We start from the raw sequence: 21,795 nt of genomic DNA, 5'->3' as shown, positions 1-21,795 counted from the left end.
CCCTCATCAAACTCACACCCCAAACCCCTCGGAGTGCAACTGAAACATAGACAGTGCAGCACTCCCTCAGTACTGACCCTCTGACAGTGCGGCACTCCCTCAGTACTGACCCTCTGACAGTGTGGCACTCCCTCAGTACTGACCCTCTGACAGTGCAGCACTCCCTCAGTACTGACCCTCTGACAGTGCAGCACTCCCTCAGTACGGATCCTCTGACAGTGCGGCACTCCCTCAGCACTGACCCTCTGACAGTGCGGCACTCCCTCAGCACTGACCCTCTGACAGTGCGGCACTCCCTCAGTACTGACCCTCTGACAGTGCAGCACTCCCTCAGTACTGACCCTCTGACAGTGCAGCACTCCCTCAGTACTGACCCTCTGACAGTGCAGCACTCCCTCAGCACTGACCCTCTGACAGTGCAGCACTCCCTCAGCACTGACCCTGTGACAGTGCAACACCCCCTTACTATTTCCTTGGAGGATCAGCCTACAAGTGGAGGGGGATGTCCTTCTGACTCTGATGTGGGTGCGTTCACCACGTGCAGTCCCTTACGACCCTTTCCCCATTAACCAGTTCGATAACTCTTTGTTAAAATGTTTTGTAATTCCCAATAAATGATTTTGTAAATGCCACATTGTACACGCTGTCGCTCCCATGAATGAATTCGGTGAGCGTCAGTGTTGTTGTGGTGGTCAGCTGGTTGTGGAATATTGAGGGGAGTGGACCCAGTGAAGGTGTCTCACTGAATGCCAACTAACTCAGTCAGACAGGGCGCATCAACCATCAGCTGCTGGTACTTGTCAATGAACAGGCGAAGGCGGGACAGGTAGCTCTCCTCATTGTACGGGATGTTGTGTTGCTTAAAGTAGTTTGATACAATCGGCTTCACCTGTAAGTGAGAACAGGACAGTCGTCACCCGATCACACTCACACACTAACCCCCGATCACATTCACACACTAACCCCCGATCACAATCACACACTAACCCCCGATCACACTCACACACTAACCACCCCGATCACATTCACACACTAACCCCCGATCACAATCACACACTAACCCCCGATCACACTCACACACTAACCCCCCCGATCACACTCACACACTAACCCACCGACCACACTCACACACTAACCCCCCCGATCACACTCACACACTAACCCACCGACCACACTCACACACTAACCCCCCCGACCACACTCACACACTAACCCCCCCGATCACACTCACACACTAACCCCCGACCACACTCACACACTAACCCCCGATCACAATCACACACTAACCCCCGATCACACTCACACACTAACCCCTCCGACCGCACTCACACACTAACCCCCGATCACACTCACACACTAACCCCTCCGACCGCACTCACACACTAACCCCCGATCACACTCACACACTAACCCCCGATCACACTCACACACTAACCCCTCCGACCACACACACACTAACCCCTCCGACCGCACTCACACACTAACCCCCGACCACACTCACACACTAACCCACCGACCACACTCACATACTAACCCACCGACCACACTCACACACTAACCCACCGACCACACTCACACACTAACCCCCGAACACACTCACACACTAACCCCCGACCACACTCACACACTAACCCCCGATCACACTCACACACTAACCCACCGACCACACTCACACACTAACCCCCCCGACCACACTCACACACTAACCCCCCCGATCACACTCACACACTAACCCCCGACCACACTCACACACTAACCCCCCCGATCACACTCACACACTAACCCACCGACCACACTCACACACTAACCCCCCCGATCACACTCACACACTAACCCACCGACCACACTCACACACTAACCCCCCCGACCACACTCACACACTAACCCCCCCGACCACACTCACACACTAACCCCCCTGATCACACTCACACACTAACCCCCGACCACACTCACACACTAACCCCCGATCACAATCACACACTAACCCCCGATCACACTCACACACTAACCCCCCCGATCACACTCACACACGAACCCCCCCGATAACACGCACACACTAACCCCTCCCGACCACACTCACACACTAACCACCCCGATCACACTCACACACTAACCCCCCTGTTCACACTCACACACTAACCCCCGATTACACTCACACAATAACACACCCTGATCACACTCACACATTAACCCCCCGATTACACTCACACAATAACACCCCCGATCACACTCAAACACTAACCCCCCGATCACACTCACTCACTAACCCCCGAACACACTCACACTCTAACACCCCTGATCACACTCACACACTAACCCGCCGATTACACTCACACACTAACCCCCCGAACACACACACACTAACACCCACGATCACACTCACACACTAACACCCCCGCTCACACTCACACACTAACACTCCCGACCACACTCACACACTAACTCCCCCAATCAAACTCACACACTAAACTCGCGACCACACTCACACACTAAATCCCCCGATCACACTCACACACTAACCCCCCTGATCACACTGACACACTAACCACCCTGATCACACTCACACACTAACCCCCCTGATCACACTCACACACTAACCCCCCCGATCACATTCACATACTAACCCCCAATCACACTCACACACTAACCTCCGACCACACTCACACACTAACCCCCAGTCAAACTCACACACTAAACCCCCGACCACACTCACACACTCACCCCCGATCACATTCACACACTAATCACGCGACCACACTCACACACTAATCCCCCTGATCACACTCACACACTAACCCCCCTGACCACACTCACACACTAACCCCCCTGATCAAACTCACACACTAAACCCCCGACCACACTCACACACGAACCCCCCAATCACACATGAACCCTCCCGATCACACACACACAATAACCCCCCGACCACACTCACACACTAACCCCCCTGATCACACTCACACACTAACCACCCCGATCACACTCACACACTAACCCCCCCCACCACACTCACACACTAACCCCCGGTCACACTCACACACTAACCCCCCCGACCACACTCACAAACTAACCCCCCCCGGTCACACTCACAAACTAACACCCACGATCACACTCACACACTAACTCCCCCGATCACACTCGCACACTAACACCCGATCTCACTCACACACTAACCCCCGATCACACTCACACACTAACCCCCCTGATCACACTCACACACTAACCCCCCCCCGATCACATTCACATACTAACCCCCAATCACACTCACACACTAACCCCCGACCACACTCACACACTAACCCCCCTGATCACACTCACACACTAACCCCCCGACCACACTCACGCACTCACCCCCCGATCACATTCACACACTAATCACGCGACCACACTCACACACTAATCCCCCTGATCACACTTACAAACTAACCACCCCCGATCACACTCACACACTAATCCCCCGACCACACTCACACACTAACCCCGATCACACTCACACACTAACCCCCCAATCACACTCACACATGAACCCTCCCGATCACACTCACACACTAACCCCCCCGACCACACTCACACACTAAACCCCGATCACACTCACACACTAACCCCCCGATTACACTCACACAATAACACCCCTGATCACACTCAAAAACTAACGCCCCAATCACACTCACTCACTAACCCCCGAACACACTCACACTCTAACACCCCTGATCACACTCACACGCTAACCCGCCGATTACACTCACACACAAACCCCCCTGAACACACACACACACTAACACCCACGATCACACTCACACACTAACTCCCCCGCTCACACTCACACACTAACACCCCCGACCACACTCACACACTAACCCCCCCAATCAAACTCACACACTAAACTCGCGACCACACTCACACACTAAACCCACCGATCACACTCACACACTAACCCCCCTGATCACACTGACACACTAACCACCCTGATCACACTCACACACTAACCCCCCTGATCACACTCACACACTAACCCCCCCGATCACATTCACATACTAACCCCCAATCACACAAACACACTAACCCCCGACCACACTCACACACTAACCCCTAGTCACACTCACACACTAAACCCCCGACCACACTCACACACTCACCCCCCGATCACATTCACACACTAATCACGCGACCACACTCACACACTAATCCCCCTGATCACACTCACACACTAACCCCCGATCACACTCACACACTAATCCCCCGACCACACTCACACACTAACCCCGATCACACTCACACACTAACCCCCCGATCACACTCACACACTAACCCCCCAATCACACATGAACCCTCCCGATCACACACATACACTAACCCCCCCGACCACACTCACACACTAACCCCCCTGATCACACTCACACACTAACCACCCCGATCACACTCACACACTAACCCCCCCGATCACACTCACACACTAACCCCCCCGACCACACTCACACACTAACCCCCCGGTCACACTCACACACTAACCCCCCGATCACACTCACACACTAACCCCCCTGATCACACTGACACACTAACCACCCTGATCACACTCACACACTAACCCCCCTGATCACACTCACACACTAACCCCCCCGATCACATTCACATACTAACCCCCAATCACACTCACACACTAACCCCCGACCACACTCACACACTAACCCCCCTGATCACACTCACACACTAACCCCCCGACCACACTCACACACTAACCCCCCGATCACACTCACACACTAACCCCCCAATCACACTCACACATGAACCCTCCCGATCACACTCACACACTAACCCCCCCGACCACACTCACACACTAACCCCCCCGATCACATTCACATACTAACCCCCAATCACACTCACACACTAACCCCCGACCACACTCACACACTAACCCCCCTGATCACACTCACACACTAAACCCCCGACCACACTCACACACTAACCCCACGATCACACTCACACACTAACCCCCAATCACACTCACACATGAACCCTCCCGATCACACTCACACACTAACCCCCCCGACCACACTCACACACTAACCCCCCTGATCACACTCACACACTAACCACCCCGATCACACTCACACACTAACCCCTAATCACACTCACACACTAACCCCCGGTCACACTCACACACTAACACCCCCGACCACACTCACACACGAACACCCCTGACCACACTCACATACTAACCCCCCTGATCACACTCACACACTAACACCCACGATCACACTCACACACTAACTCCCCCGATCACACACACACTAACACCCGATCTGACTCACACACTAACCCCCGATCACACTCACTCACAAACACCCCGATCACACTCACACACTAACACCCCTGATCACACTCACACACTAACCCCCGATCACACTCACACACTAACTCCCCCGATCACACACACACTAACACCCGATCTGACTCACACACTAACCCCCGATCACACTCACACACCAACTCCCCGATCACACTCACACACGAACCCCCCCAATCACACTCACACACTAATAACCCCGAACACACTCACACACTAACCCCCAATCACACTCACACACTAACCCCCGACCACACTCACACACTAACCCCGATCACACTCACACACTAACCCCCCGATCACACTCACACACTAACCCCCCAATCACACATGAACCCTCCCGATCACACACACACACTAACCCCCCCGACCACACTCACACACTAACCCCCCTGATCACACTCACACACTAACCACCCCGATCACACTCACACACTAACCCCCCCGATCACACTCACACACTAACCCCCCCGACCACACTCACACACTAACCCCCCGGTCACACTCACACACTAACCCCCCGATCACACTCACACACTAACCCCCCTGATCACACTGACACACTAACCACCCTGATCACACTCACACACTAACCCCCCTGATCACACTCACACACTAACCACCCTGATCACACTCACACACTAACCCCCCTGATCACACTCACACACTAACCCCCCCGATCACATTCACATACTAACCCCCAATCACACTCACACACTAACCTCCGACCACACTCACACACTAACCCCCAGTCAAACTCACACACTAAACCCCCGACCACACTCACACACTCACCCCCGATCACATTCACACACTAATCACGCGACCACACTCACACACTAATCCCCCTGATCACACTCACACACTAACCCCCCTGACCACACTCACACACTAACCCCCCTGATCAAACTCACACACTAAACCCCCGACCACACTCACACACCAACTCCCCGATCACACTCACACACGAACCCCCCCAATCACACTCACACACTAATAACCCCGAACACACTCACACACTAACCCCCAATCACACTCACACACTAACCCCCGACCACACTCACACACTAACCCCGATCACACTCACACACTAACCCCCCGATCACACTCACACACTAACCCCCCAATCACACATGAACCCTCCCGATCACACACACACACTAACCCCCCCGACCACACTCACACACTAACCCCCCTGATCACACTCACACACTAACCACCCCGATCACACTCACACACTAACCCCCCCGATCACACTCACACACTAACCCCCCCGACCACACTCACACACTAACCCCCCGGTCACACTCACACACTAACCCCCCGATCACACTCACACACTAACCCCCCTGATCACACTGACACACTAACCACCCTGATCACACTCACACACTAACCCCCCTGATCACACTGACACACTAACCACCCTGATCACACTCACACACTAACCCCCCCGATCACACACACACAATAACCCCCCGACCACACTCACACACTAACCCCCCTGATCACACTCACACACTAACCACCCCGATCACACTCACACACTAACCCCCCCCACCACACTCACACACTAACCCCCGGTCACACTCACACACTAACCCCCCCGACCACACTCACAAACTAACCCCCCCCGGTCACACTCACAAACTAACACCCACGATCACACTCACACACTAACTCCCCCGATCACACTCGCACACTAACACCCGATCTCACTCACACACTAACCCCCGATCACACTCACACACTAACCCCCCTGATCACACTCACACACTAACCCCCCCCCGATCACATTCACATACTAACCCCCAATCACACTCACACACTAACCCCCGACCACACTCACACACTAACCCCCCTGATCACACTCACACACTAACCCCCCGACCACACTCACGCACTCACCCCCCGATCACATTCACACACTAATCACGCGACCACACTCACACACTAATCCCCCTGATCACACTTACAAACTAACCACCCCCGATCACACTCACACACTAATCCCCCGACCACACTCACACACTAACCCCGATCACACTCACACACTAACCCCCCAATCACACTCACACATGAACCCTCCCGATCACACTCACACACTAACCCCCCCGACCACACTCACACACTAAACCCCGATCACACTCACACACTAACCCCCCGATTACACTCACACAATAACACCCCTGATCACACTCAAAAACTAACGCCCCAATCACACTCACTCACTAACCCCCGAACACACTCACACTCTAACACCCCTGATCACACTCACACGCTAACCCGCCGATTACACTCACACACAAACCCCCCTGAACACACACACACACTAACACCCACGATCACACTCACACACTAACTCCCCCGCTCACACTCACACACTAACACCCCCGACCACACTCACACACTAACCCCCCCAATCAAACTCACACACTAAACTCGCGACCACACTCACACACTAAACCCACCGATCACACTCACACACTAACCCCCCTGATCACACTGACACACTAACCACCCTGATCACACTCACACACTAACCCCCCTGATCACACTCACACACTAACCCCCCCGATCACATTCACATACTAACCCCCAATCACACAAACACACTAACCCCCGACCACACTCACACACTAACCCCTAGTCACACTCACACACTAAACCCCCGACCACACTCACACACTCACCCCCCGATCACATTCACACACTAATCACGCGACCACACTCACACACTAATCCCCCTGATCACACTCACACACTAACCCCCGATCACACTCACACACTAATCCCCCGACCACACTCACACACTAACCCCGATCACACTCACACACTAACCCCCCGATCACACTCACACACTAACCCCCCAATCACACATGAACCCTCCCGATCACACACATACACTAACCCCCCCGACCACACTCACACACTAACCCCCCTGATCACACTCACACACTAACCACCCCGATCACACTCACACACTAACCCCCCCGATCACACTCACACACTAACCCCCCCGACCACACTCACACACTAACCCCCCGGTCACACTCACACACTAACCCCCCGATCACACTCACACACTAACCCCCCTGATCACACTGACACACTAACCACCCTGATCACACTCACACACTAACCCCCCTGATCACACTCACACACTAACCCCCCCGATCACATTCACATACTAACCCCCAATCACACTCACACACTAACCCCCGACCACACTCACACACTAACCCCCCTGATCACACTCACACACTAACCCCCCGACCACACTCACACACTAACCCCCCGATCACACTCACACACTAACCCCCCAATCACACTCACACATGAACCCTCCCGATCACACTCACACACTAACCCCCCCGACCACACTCACACACTAACCCCCCCGATCACATTCACATACTAACCCCCAATCACACTCACACACTAACCCCCGACCACACTCACACACTAACCCCCCTGATCACACTCACACACTAAACCCCCGACCACACTCACACACTAACCCCACGATCACACTCACACACTAACCCCCAATCACACTCACACATGAACCCTCCCGATCACACTCACACACTAACCCCCCCGACCACACTCACACACTAACCCCCCTGATCACACTCACACACTAACCACCCCGATCACACTCACACACTAACCCCTAATCACACTCACACACTAACCCCCGGTCACACTCACACACTAACACCCCCGACCACACTCACACACGAACACCCCTGACCACACTCACATACTAACCCCCCTGATCACACTCACACACTAACACCCACGATCACACTCACACACTAACTCCCCCGATCACACACACACTAACACCCGATCTGACTCACACACTAACCCCCGATCACACTCACTCACAAACACCCCGATCACACTCACACACTAACACCCCTGATCACACTCACACACTAACCCCCGATCACACTCACACACTAACTCCCCCGATCACACACACACTAACACCCGATCTGACTCACACACTAACCCCCGATCACACTCACACACCAACTCCCCGATCACACTCACACACGAACCCCCCCAATCACACTCACACACTAATAACCCCGAACACACTCACACACTAACCCCCAATCACACTCACACACTAACCCCCGACCACACTCACACACTAACCCCGATCACACTCACACACTAACCCCCCGATCACACTCACACACTAACCCCCCAATCACACATGAACCCTCCCGATCACACACACACACTAACCCCCCCGACCACACTCACACACTAACCCCCCTGATCACACTCACACACTAACCACCCCGATCACACTCACACACTAACCCCCCCGATCACACTCACACACTAACCCCCCCGACCACACTCACACACTAACCCCCCGGTCACACTCACACACTAACCCCCCGATCACACTCACACACTAACCCCCCTGATCACACTGACACACTAACCACCCTGATCACACTCACACACTAACCCCCCTGATCACACTCACACACTAACCACCCTGATCACACTCACACACTAACCCCCCTGATCACACTCACACACTAACCCCCCCGATCACATTCACATACTAACCCCCAATCACACTCACACACTAACCTCCGACCACACTCACACACTAACCCCCAGTCAAACTCACACACTAAACCCCCGACCACACTCACACACTCACCCCCGATCACATTCACACACTAATCACGCGACCACACTCACACACTAATCCCCCTGATCACACTCACACACTAACCCCCCTGACCACACTCACACACTAACCCCCCTGATCAAACTCACACACTAAACCCCCGACCACACTCACACACCAACTCCCCGATCACACTCACACACGAACCCCCCCAATCACACTCACACACTAATAACCCCGAACACACTCACACACTAACCCCCAATCACACTCACACACTAACCCCCGACCACACTCACACACTAACCCCGATCACACTCACACACTAACCCCCCGATCACACTCACACACTAACCCCCCAATCACACATGAACCCTCCCGATCACACACACACACTAACCCCCCCGACCACACTCACACACTAACCCCCCTGATCACACTCACACACTAACCACCCCGATCACACTCACACACTAACCCCCCCGATCACACTCACACACTAACCCCCCCGACCACACTCACACACTAACCCCCCGGTCACACTCACACACTAACCCCCCGATCACACTCACACACTAACCCCCCTGATCACACTGACACACTAACCACCCTGATCACACTCACACACTAACCCCCCTGATCACACTGACACACTAACCACCCTGATCACACTCACACACTAACCCCCCCGATCACACACACACAATAACCCCCCGACCACACTCACACACTAACCCCCCTGATCACACTCACACACTAACCACCCCGATCACACTCACACACTAACCCCCCCCACCACACTCACACACTAACCCCCGGTCACACTCACACACTAACCCCCCCGACCACACTCACAAACTAACCCCCCCCGGTCACACTCACAAACTAACACCCACGATCACACTCACACACTAACTCCCCCGATCACACTCGCACACTAACACCCGATCTCACTCACACACTAACCCCCGATCACACTCACACACTAACCCCCCTGATCACACTCACACACTAACCCCCCCCCGATCACATTCACATACTAACCCCCAATCACACTCACACACTAACCCCCGACCACACTCACACACTAACCCCCCTGATCACACTCACACACTAACCCCCCGACCACACTCACGCACTCACCCCCCGATCACATTCACACACTAATCACGCGACCACACTCACACACTAATCCCCCTGATCACACTTACAAACTAACCACCCCCGATCACACTCACACACTAATCCCCCGACCACACTCACACACTAACCCCGATCACACTCACACACTAACCCCCCAATCACACTCACACATGAACCCTCCCGATCACACTCACACACTAACCCCCCCGACCACACTCACACACTAAACCCCGATCACACTCACACACTAACCCCCCGATTACACTCACACAATAACACCCCTGATCACACTCAAAAACTAACGCCCCAATCACACTCACTCACTAACCCCCGAACACACTCACACTCTAACACCCCTGATCACACTCACACGCTAACCCGCCGATTACACTCACACACAAACCCCCCTGAACACACACACACACTAACACCCACGATCACACTCACACACTAACTCCCCCGCTCACACTCACACACTAACACCCCCGACCACACTCACACACTAACCCCCCCAATCAAACTCACACACTAAACTCGCGACCACACTCACACACTAAACCCACCGATCACACTCACACACTAACCCCCCTGATCACACTGACACACTAACCACCCTGATCACACTCACACACTAACCCCCCTGATCACACTCACACACTAACCCCCCCGATCACATTCACATACTAACCCCCAATCACACAAACACACTAACCCCCGACCACACTCACACACTAACCCCTAGTCACACTCACACACTAAACCCCCGACCACACTCACACACTCACCCCCCGATCACATTCACACACTAATCACGCGACCACACTCACACACTAATCCCCCTGATCACACTCACACACTAACCCCCGATCACACTCACACACTAATCCCCCGACCACACTCACACACTAACCCCGATCACACTCACACACTAACCCCCCGATCACACTCACACACTAACCCCCCAATCACACATGAACCCTCCCGATCACACACATACACTAACCCCCCCGACCACACTCACACACTAACCCCCCTGATCACACTCACACACTAACCACCCCGATCACACTCACACACTAACCCCCCCGATCACACTCACACACTAACCCCCCCGACCACACTCACACACTAACCCCCCGGTCACACTCACACACTAACCCCCCGATCACACTCACACACTAACCCCCCTGATCACACTGACACACTAACCACCCTGATCACACTCACACACTAACCCCCCTGATCACACTCACACACTAACCCCCCCGATCACATTCACATACTAACCCCCAATCACACTCACACACTAACCCCCGACCACACTCACACACTAACCCCCCTGATCACACTCACACACTAACCCCCCGACCACACTCACACACTAACCCCCCGATCACACTCACACACTAACCCCCCAATCACACTCACACATGAACCCTCCCGATCACACTCACACACTAACCCCCCCGACCACACTCACACACTAACCCCCCCGATCACATTCACATACTAACCCCCAATCACACTCACACACTAACCCCCGACCACACTCACACACTAACCCCCCTGATCACACTCACACACTAAACCCCCGACCACACTCACACACTAACCCCACGATCACACTCACACACTAACCCCCAATCACACTCACACATGAACCCTCCCGATCACACTCACACACTAACCCCCCCGACCACACTCACACACTAACCCCCCTGATCACACTCACACACTAACCACCCCGATCACACTCACACACTAACCCCTAATCACACTCACACACTAACCCCCGGTCACACTCACACACTAACACCCCCGACCACACTCACACACGAACACCCCTGACCACACTCACATACTAACCCCCCTGATCACACTCACACACTAACACCCACGATCACACTCACACACTAACTCCCCCGATCACACACACACTAACACCCGATCTGACTCACACACTAACCCCCGATCACACTCACTCACAAACACCCCGATCACACTCACACACTAACACCCCTGATCACACTCACACACTAACCCCCGATCACACTCACACACTAACTCCCCCGATCACACACACACTAACACCCGATCTGACTCACACACTAACCCCCGATCACACTCACACACCAACTCCCCGATCACACTCACACACGAACCCCCCCAATCACACTCACACACTAATAACCCCGAACACACTCACACACTAACCCCCAATCACACTCACACACTAACCCCCGACCACACTCACACACTAACCCCGATCACACTCACACACTAACCCCCCGATCACACTCACACACTAACCCCCCAATCACACATGAACCCTCCCGATCACACACACACACTAACCCCCCCGACCACACTCACACACTAACCCCCCTGATCACACTCACACACTAACCACCCCGATCACACTCACACACTAACCCCCCCGATCACACTCACACACTAACCCCCCCGACCACACTCACACACTAACCCCCCGGTCACACTCACACACTAACCCCCCGATCACACTCACACACTAACCCCCCTGATCACACTGACACACTAACCACCCTGATCACACTCACACACTAACCCCCCTGATCACACTCACACACTAACCCCCCCGATCACATTCACATACTAACCCCCAATCACACTCACACACTAACCCCCGACCACACTCACACACTAACCCCCCTGATCACACTCACACACTAACCCCCCGACCACACTCACACACTAACCCCCCGATCACACTCACACACTAACACCCAAATAACACTCACACATGAACCCTCCCAATCACACTCACACACTAACCCCCCCGACCACACTCACACACTAACCCCCCCGATCACATTCACATACTAACCCCCAATCACACTCACACACTAACCCCCGACCACACTCACACACTAACCCCCCTGATCACACTCACACACTAAACCCCCGACCACACTCACACACTAACCCCCCGATCACACTCACACACTAACCCCCAATCACACTCACACATGAACCCTCCCGATCACACTCACACACTAACCCCCCCGACCACACTCACACACTAACCCCCCTGATCACACTCACACACTAACCACCCCGATCACACTCACACACTAACCCCTAATCACACTCACACACTAACCCCCGGTCACACTCACACACTAACACCCCCGACCACACTCACACACGAACACCCCTGACCACACTCACATACTAACCCCCCTGATCACACTCACACACTAACACCCACGATCACACTCACACACTAACTCCCCCGATCACACACACACTAACACCCGATCTGACTCACACACTAACCCCCGATCACACTCACTCACAAACACCCCGATCACACTCACACACTAACACCCCTGATCACACTCACACACTAACCCCCGATCACACTCACACACTAACTCCCCCGATCACACACACACTAACACCCGATCTGACTCACACACTAACCCCCGATCACACTCACACACCAACCCCCCGATCACACTCACACACGAACCCCCCCAATCACACTCACACACTAATAACCCCGAACACACTCACACACTAACCCCCAATCACACTCACACACTAACCCCCGACCACACTCACACACTAACCCCCCCGACCACACTCACACACTAACCCCCCCGATCACACTCACACACTAACCCCCCCGACCACACTCATACACTAACCCCCCCGATCACATTCACAAACTAATCCCCCCGACCACACTCACACACTAACCCCCCCGATCAACCTCAGACACTAACACCCCCGATCACACTCACACACTAACCACCCCGATTACACTCACACACTAACCCCCCGATCACACACACACACACTATCCCCCCGATCACATTCACACACTAACCCACTGATCACACTCACACACTAACCCCCAATCACACTCACACACGAACCCCCCCAACCACACTCACACACTAACCCCCCGATCACACACACACACACACTATCCTCCCGATCACATTCACACACTAACCCACTGATCACACTCACACACTAACCCCCAATCACACTCACACATGAACCCCCCCGACCACGCTCACACACTAACCCCCCTGATCACACTCACAAACTAACCCCCCGATCACACTCACACACTAACACCCCCGATCACACTCACACAAGAAGCCCCCCGATAACACGCACACACTAACCCCCCCCGACCACATTCACACACTAACCACCCCGATCACACTCACACACTAACCCCCAATCACACTCACACACTAACCACCCCGATCACACTCACACACTAACCCCCAATCACACTCACACACTAACCCCCGGTCACACTCACACACTAACCCCTACGACCACACTCACACACTAACCCCCCCCCCAATCACACTCACACACTAACCCCCCCCTGACCACACTCACACACTAACCCCCCTGTTCACACTCACACACTAACCCCCGATTACACTCACACAATAACACACCCTGATCACACTCACACATTAACCCCCCGATTACACTCACACAATAACACCCCCGATCACACTCAAACACTAACCCCCCGATCACACTCACTCACTAACCCCCGAACACACTCACACTCTAACACCCCTGATCACACTCACACACTAACCCGCCGATTACACTCACACACAAACCCCCCTGAACACACACACACACTAACACCCACGATCACACTCACACACTAACTCCCCCGCTCACACTCACACACTAACACCCCCGACCACACTCACACACTAACCCCCCCAATCAAACTCACACACTAAACTCGCGACCACACTCACACACTAAACCCACCGATCACACTCACACACTAACCCCCCTGATCACACTGACACAAAAACCACCCTGATCACACTCACACACTAACCCCCCTGATCACACTCACACACTAAACCCACCGATCACACTCACACACTAACCCCCCTGATCACACTGACACAAAAACCACCCTGATCACACTCACACACTAACCCCCCTGATCACACTCACACACTAACCCCCCCGATCACATTCACATACTAACCCCCAAGCACACACACACACTAACCCCCGACCACACTCACACACTAACACCCAGTCACACACACACACTAACCCCCGACCACACTCACACACTCACCCCCGGATCACATTCACACACTAATCACGCGACCACACTCACACACTAATCCCCCTGATCACACTCACACACTAACCCCCGATCACACTCACACACTAATCCCCCGACCACACTCACACACTAACCCCGATCACACTCACACACTAACCCCCCGATCACACTCACACACTAACCCCCCAATCACACATGAACCCTCCCGATCACACTCACACACTAACCCCCCTGATCACACTCACACACTAACCACCCCGATCACACTCACACACTAACCCCCCCGACCACACTCACACATTAACCCCCGGTCACACTCACACACTAACCCCGCCGACCACACTCACACACTAACCCCCCGGTCACACTCACACACTAACCCCCGATCACACTCACACACTAACACCCACGATCACACTCACACACTAACTCCCCCGATCACACTCGCACACTAACACCCGATCTCACTCACACACTAACCCCCCAATCACACTCACACACTAACACCCCGATCACACTCACACACTAACACCCCTGATCACACTCACACACTAACCCTCGATCACATTCACACACCAACCCCCCGATCACACTCACACACTAACACCCCCGATCACACTCACACACTAATAACCCCGATCATACTCACACACTAACCCCCAATCACACTCACACACTAACCCCCGACCACACTCACACACTAACCCCCCCGACCACACTCACACACTAACACCCACGATCACACTCACGCACTAACTCCCCCGATCACACACACACTAACACCCGATCTGACTCACACACTAACCCCCGATCACACTCACTCACTAACACCCCGATCACACTCACACACTAACACCCCTGATCACATTCAAACACTAACCCCCGATCACACTCACACACTAACTCCCCCGATCACACACACACTAACACCCGATCTGACTCACACACTAACCCCCCCGACCACACTCACACACTAACACCCCGATCACACTCACACACTAACCCCCCCGACCACACTCATACACTAACCCCCCCGATCACATTCACAAACTAATCCCCCCGGTCACACTCACACACTAACCCCCCTGATCACACTCACACACTAACTCCCACGATCATACTCACACACTAACTCCCCCGATCACACTCGCACACTAACACCCGATCTCACTCACACACTAACTCCCGATCACACTCACACACTAACACCCCGATCACACTCACACACTAACACCCCTGATCACACTCACACACTAACCCCCGTTCACACTCACACACCAACCCCCCGATCACACTCACACACTAACACTCCGACCACACTCACACACTAACCCCCGGTCACACTCACACACTAACCCCGCCGACCACACTCAAACACTAACCCCCCGGTCACACTCACACACTAACCCCCGATCACACTCACACACTAACACCCACGATCACACTCACACACTAACTCCCCCGATCACACTCGCACACTAACACCCGATCTCACTCACACACTAACCCCCCAATCACACTCACACACTAACACCCCGATCACACTCACACACTAACACCCCTGATCACACTCACACACTAACCCTCGATCACATTCACACACCAACCCCCCGATCACACTCACACACTAACACCCCCGATCACACTCACACACTAATAACCCCGATCATACTCACACACTAACCCCCAATCACACTCACACACTAACCCCCGACCACACTCACACACTAACCCCCCCGACCACACTCACACACTAACACCCACGATCACACTCACGCACTAACTCCCCCGATCACACACACACTAACACCCGATCTGACTCACACACTAACCCCCGATCACACTCACTCACTAACACCCCGATCACACTCACACACTAACACCCCTGATCACACTCACACACTAACCCCCGATCACACTCACACACTAACTCCCCCGATCACACACACACTAACACCCGATCTGACTCACACACTAACCCCCGATCACACTCACACACCAACCCCCCGATCACACTCACACACGAACCCCCCCAATCACACTCACACACTAATAACCCCGAACACACTCACACACTAACCCCCAATCACACTCACACACTAACCCCCGACCACACTCACACACTAACCCCGATCACACTCACACACTAACCCCCCGATCACACTCACACACTAACCCCCCAATCACACATGAACCCTCCCGATCACACACACACACTAACCCCCCCGACCACACTCACACACTAACCCCCCTGATCACACTCACACACTAACCACCCCGATCACACTCACACACTAACCCCCCCGATCACACTCACACACTAACCCCCCCGACCACACTCACACACTAACCCCCCGGTCACACTCACACACTAACCCCCCGATCACACTCACACACTAACCCCCCTGATCACACTGACACACTAACCACCCTGATCACACTCACACACTAACCCCCCTGATCACACTCACACACTAACCCCCCCGATCACATTCACATACTAACCCCCAATCACACTCACACACTAACCCCCGACCACACTCACACACTAACCCCCCTGATCACACTCACACACTAACCCCCCGACCACACTCACACACTAACCCCCCGATCACACTCACACACTAACCCCCCAATCACACTCACACATGAACCCTCCCGATCACACTCACACACTAACCCCCCCGACCACACTCACACACTAACCCCCCCGATCACATTCACATACTAACCCCCAATCACACTCACACACTAACCCCCGACCACACTCACACACTAACCCCCCTGATCACACTCACACACTAAACCCCCGACCACACTCACACACTAACCCCCCGATCACACTCACACACTAACCCCCAATCACACTCACACATGAACCCTCCCGATCACACTCACACACTAACCCCCCCGACCACACTCACACACTAACCCCCCTGATCACACTCACACACTAACCACCCCGATCACACTCACACACTAACCCCTAATCACACTCACACACTAACCCCCGGTCACACTCACACACTAACACCCCCGACCACACTCACACACGAACACCCCTGACCACACTCACATACTAACCCCCCTGATCACACTCACACACTAACACCCACGATCACACTCACACACTAACTCCCCCGATCACACACACACTAACACCCGATCTGACTCACACACTAACCCCCGATCACACTCACTCACAAACACCCCGATCACACTCACACACTAACACCCCTGATCACACTCACACACTAACCCCCGATCACACTCACACACTAACTCCCCCGATCACACACACACTAACACCCGATCTGACTCACACACTAACCCCCGATCACACTCACACACCAACCCCCCGATCACACTCACACACGAACCCCCCCAATCACACTCATACACTAATAACCCCGAACACACTCACACACTAACCCCCAATCACACTCACACACTAACCCCCGACCACACTCACACACTAACCCCCCCGACCACACTCACACACTAACCCCCCCGATCACACTCACACACTAACCCCCCCGACCACATTCATACACTAACCCCCCCGATCACATTCACAAACTAATCCCCCCGACCACACTCACACACTAACCCCCCCGATCAACCTCAGACACTAACACCCCCGATCACACTCACACACTAACCACCCCGATTACACTCACACACTAACCCCCCGATCACACACACACACACTATCCCCCCGATCACATTCACACACTAACCCACTGATCACACTCACACACTAACCCCCAATCACACTCACACACGAACCCCCCCAACCACACTCACACACTAACCCCCCGATCACACACACACACACACACTATCCTCCCGATCACATTCACACACTAACCCACTGATCACACTCACACACTAACCCCCAATCACACTCACACATGAACCCCCCCGACCACGCTCACACACTAACCCCCCTGATCACACTCACACACTAAACCCCCGACCACACTCACACACTAACCCCGATCACACTCACAAACTAACCCCCCGATCACACTCACACACTAACACCCCCGATCACACTCACACAAGAAGCCCCCCGATAACACGCACACACTAACCCCCCCCGACCACATTCACACACTAACCACCCCGATCACACTCACACACTAACCCCCAATCACACTCACACACTAACCACCCCGATCACACTCACACACTAACCCCCAATCACACTCACACACTAACCCCCGGTCACACTCACACACTAACCCCTACGACCACACTCACACACTAACCCCCCCCCCAATCACACTCACACACTAACCCCCCCTGACCACACTCACACACTAACCCCCCTGTTCACACTCACACACTAACCCCCGATTACACTCACACAATAACACACCCTGATCACACTCACACATTAACCCCCCGATTACACTCACACAATAACACCCCCGATCACACTCAAACACTAACCCCCCGATCACACTCACTCACTAACCCCCGAACACACTCACACTCTAACACCCCTGATCACACTCACACACTAACCCGCCGATTACACTCACACACAAACCCCCCTGAACACACACACACACTAACACCCACGATCACACTCACACACTAACTCCCCCGCTCACACTCACACACTAACACCCCCGACCACACTCACACACTAACCCCCCCAATCAAACTCACACACTAAACTCGCGACCACACTCACACACTAAACCCACCGATCACACTCACACACTAACCCCCCGATCACACTGACACAAAAACCACCCTGATCACACTCACACACTAACCCCCCTGATCACACTCACACACTAAACCCCCCGATCACATTCACATACTAACCCCCAAGCACACACACACACTAACCCCCGACCACACTCACACACTAACCCCCAGTCACACACACACACTAACCCCCGACCACACTCACACACTCACCCCCGGATCACATTCACACACTAATCACGCGACCACACTCACACACTAATCCCCCTGATCACACTCACACACTAACCCCCGATCACACTCACACACTAATCCCCCGACCACACTCACACACTAACCCCGATCACACTCACACACTAACCCCCCGATCACACTCACACACTAACCCCCCAATCACACATGAACCCTCCCGATCACACTCACACACTAACCCCCCTGATCACACTCACACACTAACCACCCCGATCACACTCACACACTAACCCCCCCGACCACACTCACACATTAACCCCCGGTCACACTCACACACTAACCCCGCCGACCACACTCACACACTAACCCCCCGGTCACACTCACACACTAACCCCCGATCACACTCACACACTAACACCCACGATCACACTCACACACTAACTCCCCCGATCACACTCGCACACTAACACCCGATCTCACTCACACACTAACCCCCCAATCACACTCACACACTAACACCCCGATCACACTCACACACTAACACCCCTGATCACACTCACACACTAACCCTCGATCACATTCACACACCAACCCCCCGATCACACT

The 21,795-nt window shown here is 53.9% G+C and overlaps 1 protein-coding gene across 1 annotated transcript in view; it reads right to left on the bottom strand.

Annotated features, from left to right (window-relative positions):
- Nucleotides 1–582: 582 nt before the first annotated feature.
- Nucleotides 583–21,795, bottom strand: part of fads6 (fatty acid desaturase 6) — a 157,049-nt gene continuing 135,836 nt past the window's right edge. The window contains exon 6 of the mRNA XM_088000410.1: nt 583–889. Coding sequence (XP_087856536.1) covers nt 740–889 — 150 coding nt within the window. The 3' untranslated portion in view covers nt 583–739. The remainder of the gene's footprint in view (nt 890–21,795) is intronic.

Source organism: Chiloscyllium plagiosum, unplaced genomic scaffold, assembly GCF_037043375.1.
Source record: "Chiloscyllium plagiosum isolate Xiang-an unplaced genomic scaffold, Cpla_swu_hap1 HiC_scaffold_25, whole genome shotgun sequence".
NCBI classification, from domain to species: Eukaryota; Metazoa; Chordata; class Chondrichthyes; order Orectolobiformes; family Hemiscylliidae; genus Chiloscyllium; species Chiloscyllium plagiosum.
This window is presented reverse-complemented; position numbering and strand designations above follow the sequence as displayed.